This window comes from Drosophila simulans, chromosome 3R (assembly GCF_016746395.2).
Source record: "Drosophila simulans strain w501 chromosome 3R, Prin_Dsim_3.1, whole genome shotgun sequence".
NCBI classification, from domain to species: Eukaryota; Metazoa; Arthropoda; class Insecta; order Diptera; family Drosophilidae; genus Drosophila; species Drosophila simulans.
In genome coordinates, this window is record NC_052523.2 from 12,578,012 (window position 1) to 12,584,011 (window position 6,000).

Genomic DNA, 6,000 nt, shown 5'->3' on the forward strand with positions numbered 1-6,000 from the left:
CCAGTTGCGTCGACTGTTTACCCTTAGATTTTAATTAAGTCAAACAAACAAACAAAACAAAATCCCAAACTTCCCGCTATGAAAAGCCTTACGAAATCGGACAAACGAAAGATGAATGGAGAGGCCCACTTGAGAGGTGCTTCCCATCTAGACTTGGCCACTTGTCCATCGATCTGTTTTGCTGTGCGGGCCAAAGAAACTTGAATGTTTTGCGCATTTGAATATAGTCGTCCGGAGAAAGCCCATCCTGAACCGGCTGGCCACTTCAGACTTTCCCCCTTCGTCTATACATTCGGTGGGGTGTTTGCCAAAAAGTTTGCCTCTGTTTCTGTTGCCTAATAGGTTTTGGTTATTATTATGGAGCAGCTTTATTGTTGTTGCTCATAGCGCTTAGCCAGACAGTTAATACGAATCGCTCTGCTCGTTGTATTCATTTCAGTTCTGGCGTAACACTCACAACTTTGATGTTCCGCGCCCAGTCGAACCACTTCTACTTTTATTCGCTGCCCCATTGCCAGTCGATAAGTTGCGAATCATATAAATTGACCGGCCGCAGAGCAGAGACTTCGTAGAATCCATCGAAACTTTGCCGGTGATTAGTAGCAGAAGTTTCCTCGAAAATGCGCACATTTGTTTGCCTTGCCCTGGCGACCATTCTCCTGGTCGCCGGCTCATCAGCAGCCACATATGATCCTGTGGCGGCGCAACTTCTGGATGTGGATGCAGGTGTCCAGGCTCCGGTGGCAGAACGTCAAGCTCGCCAGTTTGGCGGTGGCTTTGGAGGAAGTCCAGGCGGCGGCTTTGGCGGTCCGGGAGGCGGTTTTGGAGGACGTCCAGGCGGCGGATTCGGAGGTCCAGGCGGTCAAGGAGGTTTCGGAGGTCCAGGCGGTCAAGGAGGTTTCGGAGGTCAAGGAGGTTTCGGAGGTCCAGGCGGTCAAGGAGGTTTCGGAGGTCCAGGCGGTCAAGGAGGTTTCGGAGGCGGTGGCTTTGGAGGACGTCCAGGTGGCGGCTTTGGCGGTCCGGGAGGCGGCTTCGGAGGAGCTGGCGGTTTTCGAGGCTAGAAACCAAGCAGCAATCATCTGTGACTGACTTAGCATAACCCGCTAGAAATAGACTTTGAAATCAAAGTGCAATCAAGCACGCTCTAATTAAGTTCGAAATACATTTGCCCCTCGTCTTTGATTCACTTAATTTCCTTGTCATTTGCATGGCTTTCAGTGATTGGCATAGGTCTTCAGGCTTAAATGTTGTTTGTGAATGCACTAGAAAAAATGAAATAAAAGGAAACAGCATGTTTTTAAGCAATCAAAGCTAAAATAAGAAGCTGCTTAAAAGTATGCTACAGCATTTAAGCTCTGGAGGCTTCAAACTTCCACTCTTTTAATCGGGCAGATCTATTTAAAGTACAAGTACCAAGTATACGTATAAAAATGAAGATAAATTTGATCATTTTTTTCTTGGCCTGTAAATCAGCATTTAATTCGTTCGTTCACGGTTTGTTTGCTTTTTCCTACTTATAACAAAGCAGTCCATTGAAACTTTGCTTCGGCTGCTGCCACTGGCGTTTGCTATCTAACTTGCCAATCGCGTTGGATGGCGAAAGTCGTTTAAGATTAAACGCTTGCTGTAAAATTTCCCCTTTGACAAGCGCCCTCTTTTATTGTTAAAAAATTAACTTGGCTTTAAATTTACGCCTTTTGTTATCCCTTGACCTCTGCGCAAAGTGAAGCCAACCAACCAACCCAACCACCCAACCATTCCAAAGGCCCACCCACTCATACAAGGGTCATACGCCAACATTGATAAAAGTTTTCGTTTTTTTCTCGTTGCCCCATCACTTTTTTTTTCATTTTTTCTGGCTCGTGAAAAATTTCTTGTTACTAGAACGCAGTCTTGTAAAAGGCTTTGTCTACACTTTCACGGTATACTTTGGGAACTTTGTTAAAAGTTGACTTTTCCCTTTTTTTCCCAGCGCTTTAATGACTTTGCATAGTTGGGGTTTAAGGAATTTAACAGCTTAAGATTAAGAGTTTTAGTGCAAATAAACTAAAAATTTAGTTGGATAAACTGCTAGTTACACAATTGAAGAGTCATTTTAAAGCTGAGATATTTTTCAGTTATGATGTCATTGTTAAATATTTTAAAAATTGAAAAATAGTATTTATGTAACTTTTACAGTTACTGCACAATTACAGCTTTTAGAGTATTGCCTTTTCGATGATTTCCTGTTTACTACGACTCCCTCTGCTTTTTGGCCATTTTGGCGGAGCCGTTCTTATCGAAATCGTGTCTCAATAAATCTACGGCACCTTCGGATACACAACCGCCCACTTTTCCGATGGACCGCCCACCCGGGAGGGGGGTGGCAACGCCCAAGCAGCTGGCAGCAAGCGATGGGAAAATGCGGGAAAAGTGGGCCGATGGCCGGAAAAGCCGTTCGAACTGATTATCCTTGTTGACCGTCGCGGCAGCAGCCGCAGCTGATTGATTTGTTATTGAAAATATTAGGCCTGGACCAGAAGGGAAAATCGAGATGCCAGAAAAAGATGGAGAATTGTGAGAAGGGGCGTGACGTGAAAAACGTGCTGTGCGTTTGGATACGCTTGAAACTTTTATAACTTTATGAGGGCGTTGTAATTTGATATCGCAAAGTTTTTTATTGCCTTTTATAGCCTTATAATTTGGCCGCGATGTTGTTACTACCGCTGCTGTTGCTTATGTTGTTATTGCTGGTGTCGCCACCAGAGAGATGCTGAGCCCGATTTGTTGGCCCACTGGGCGTATACTTGTTGTTTGTGGCGGCTTTTTCGTTTACACGTTATTTATGGCTTATAAATACGTATCGTTTTTGGTTGGCAAAGGAAGGGGATGGCATGTCGCTTGGGGCGGCATTTCTGAATTGTAAACAACTCACATGTGGCCCGCACTTAAGAAATCTCTTAATGAGCATTAGATGTCGGCAAATGAAATTACCCATATGTGCAACTTGTGTTTGTGTTGGTAATTGGATTTCAGACGCCATACCTTTTCTGCTCCCGTCATCCAAATGACGGCACATTTTGATTTGAGATTGTATAGTATAATTTTGCCAATTCTGCGGAACATTTGTGATTAGTTCTAATTAAATTTGCAGGTAAGCTTTCTAAGTAATTCAAACAATAGCAGAGTTCCAAAGAGAATATCACAAGATACAGGTCTTTTTCTAGAAATATTAATTTACGTAGTAAAGTTATGATTTCATCTCAACTTCTTAGTTATTTATACCTGTTACTCATGAAACAGGAACGTATATATCATTATTATGCTCTTGATTAGGGTTATCACAATTAATGCTAATTTTAGTTTTATTTGGAAATTTGAAAACATTCAATGCACATATGCACTTGAACAGCGTTTTATTTTAAAATTAAAAAAAAATATTAAAGCCAGCTTATTTTGCTCTTACTAATTGAGCAATAATTTTGAAATCGGAAACTTATAAATTGGCTTATCAAGTTTGTTATTCTCATTTTCATAGAACATAATTGGTGGCGAATGAGGTGAGAAAATGAGTGGGTAAAACCCAAAACAGGTTGCTCGAACTGCGTAGAAATGATGTTTTTATTTTCTTTCTTTTTTCCACCCAGTTGTTTACAATTTCAGCTGGGGGCTCTTGAGAGTCGGGGGTTTTCTTCGCCATTTGATTATGCTCAGGAAATTTAATTGCTGGAGGTCGTCGGCACACAGAACTCGTTTAGAACTCCGACGTCATCGCGGTCAGGTCGAAAGCTATATAAAGAGACCAGGCGGGGGATCAGCTCGACCATAGTTAGAACATTGGGTGAACAAGACAACGGAGACGGAACGATGCGCATTTACCACCTGAATCTATTAGTGCTAAGTGCCGGCCTACTGGTCCTGCTGGCAAAGTCGGGGACGACGGCCCCCCAGGCGGATGAGGATGTACAGCAACTGACTCTGGCGGATGTAAATCAGGCGGAGGAGCAGCAGGAGATGCCGGCTGTTCGCCTGGCCAGGCAATTTGGATTCGGCCGTGGAGGATTCGGCAGAGGACGCGGCGGATTCGGCGGATTTGGCGGAAGGCGAGGCGGCGGTGGATTCCGGAGACCCGGTTTCGGTGGCGGTGGATTCGGTGGATTCTACCCACCGCCACCGCCCTTCTTCGGCGGCCCCTTCTACGGCTAGGTGTTATTAATTTAATGTGCATATATGTGATACGATCAGACCAGGATTAGCTACTAATAAATCAACACGAGCTGCTGCTCTCATTATCCTACCAAGTGCAGAACCAGTTTTTATGGGGGAAGTACTCTTTTTTTTTATATATCCATGGCAAGAAGTGCTCAGCTGTATTAAATATTATGGGCGTTAAACGAAAGCGGTATATGAAAATCTCTGGAAATGTTCATAAAATAGAAAGAGCACTTTATCTGCGGCCAAGTTTAAATATTAAATTTATAACTCTTTTTAAAAAGACAAATCTAGATTTCTAATGATAAGTTGCAAACTGGCAGAGCTTTGAAATAAATCAAAAGAAGTCGCTTCTGTAATTGCCAAAAGCAAGTACTTGTTTACTCTGCTTAAGACGGATAATTCCCATAAATAGAGCTGATTGCATTTAAAAAATGTTATTTCATTAAATGGAATTAAGATGAGTGCACTTCTTTGCTGCATTGTTATACTATTTGGAGCTCTGATTGTTGGAGTTGCAGTGGCTGAAAACAATAAGTCGCAGGATGAAAAGGATGAACATCATTTCCAGCCCGATGAAGTAAAAAGTTCAGATGAAGCTATAGAACGGATACGACGTCAGATTGGAGCTTATGGAATTGGCGCTGGATTTTATGGAGGAAGGAATGTTGGTTCAATCGGTAATCCCTATTATGGGGCTCCATATGGAAATCCCTACTTTGTGCAACCTTACGGGCACTACTTTCAGGATCCCAGATTTGGAGCCAACTACGGTTTCGGTGGACATTTCTACGGTCGCTAGACAAATGTTGTGCTCAACGTCAGTCAATGTCGACTTAATAAAGTTAAACATTAAAATATATAAGCACTGTGGCTAAAAAGGGTTGATCGGAGTGGGTGGATTTGCCCAAGGGCGAAGCTGAAATTATAAAAATTTCATTTCAAATCACGTTGAGTGACATGCAGACTGAGCACAGGACAAGAAAACTTAATCAGCGATGTTAACGATGTCAGGCTGCGGGAAACAGGATGTCATTCTGAAACCTCAAATGACTCCATTCCGGGTCGCGTACTCGTATTTTATTCCGTTCTCTACTTTCTTTATCCTTAATTTTCTTCTTTTTTTTGTTCGTTTTATTTTCTAATTCATATGCGTTTCAAGTTTTAATTACGTGGGAAAAAAGCGAATGAACAAACGAGCGGGTGCTATCCAGGGACCAAAGCCAGGCAGGACCACGGCCAGGACTTCTTCTGGCTCCTTTTTGGCTTGACTGACAGACAGGAGCCGCAGCAGAAGAGCAGCAGCTCAACATGAAAATAACAAAATACGCCCAATCAGACCAGCCAGAAATGGAAACGAGACGATACACACACAGGGTAGATGGACGACCAGACCTAGAGACAGACGGCTACTCACTCGTACTACAGCTACAGCCACAAAAAAGGGCAAAAAAATTAAGTAGCGAAATCAGCGGGTGAAATGAAAATAAAAAAAAAATAGAAAAAAAAAACAGAACAAAACGAAGTAAAATAAAAACAGAAGGAAGAAGAGCAGCCCCCCAGAACAACACAAATAAAACAGGATAAAGGCGTTGCATGCCAAGGATAATCCGTGCAGCACTCGTACAGAGACGAAACCCGCGACTGACAGAGTCGGAAGAAAAATGGTAGCACGCAAAAATTGTGAACTCACTTGACGTGGCTCATTCTGGCTGAGCTGGTGCTGTTGCACACTATGAAAAATCTTAATTATTATCAGGCAGGCCAATCTGACATAATGCGGCAGGCAATATGGTTGGTCTATTGCAA

The 6,000-nt window shown here is 42.9% G+C and overlaps 3 protein-coding genes across 5 annotated transcripts; all 3 read left to right on the forward strand.

Moving 5' to 3' along the window:
- Positions 1-529: 529 nt before the first annotated feature.
- Positions 530-1,191, forward strand: LOC6728203 (glycine-rich cell wall structural protein). 3 transcript variants are annotated; one of them, XM_016176787.2, is made up of 2 exons: positions 530-897; positions 970-1,191. In XM_016176787.2, exons 1-2 carry the CDS (start codon positions 621-623, stop codon positions 1,059-1,061), a joined length of 369 nt encoding a protein of 122 aa, XP_016034842.1. In that variant the 5' UTR covers positions 530-620; the 3' UTR covers positions 1,062-1,191. The 3 variants fall into 3 exon arrangements, with proteins under 3 accessions (XP_016034842.1, XP_039151152.1, XP_002103552.1); XM_039295218.1 differs by having other exon boundaries at positions 530-852; positions 925-1,191; XM_002103516.3 differs by having other exon boundaries at positions 530-1,191.
- Positions 1,192-3,034: 1,843 nt separating this feature from the next.
- Positions 3,035-4,563, forward strand: LOC27206468 (probable H/ACA ribonucleoprotein complex subunit 1-like protein). The gene is made up of 2 exons (XM_016176788.3): positions 3,035-3,133; positions 3,627-4,563. Exon 2 carries the CDS (start codon positions 3,847-3,849, stop codon positions 4,183-4,185), a length of 339 nt encoding a protein of 112 aa, XP_016034843.1. The 5' UTR covers positions 3,035-3,133; positions 3,627-3,846; the 3' UTR covers positions 4,186-4,563.
- A 66-nt stretch (positions 4,564-4,629) lies between these two features.
- Positions 4,630-5,079, forward strand: LOC6728205. Its single transcript, XM_002103518.3, has one exon. The coding sequence runs from the start codon at positions 4,652-4,654 to the stop codon at positions 4,991-4,993; it is 342 nt and encodes a 113-aa protein (XP_002103554.1). The 5' UTR covers positions 4,630-4,651; the 3' UTR covers positions 4,994-5,079.
- Positions 5,080-6,000: the final 921 nt, after the last annotated feature.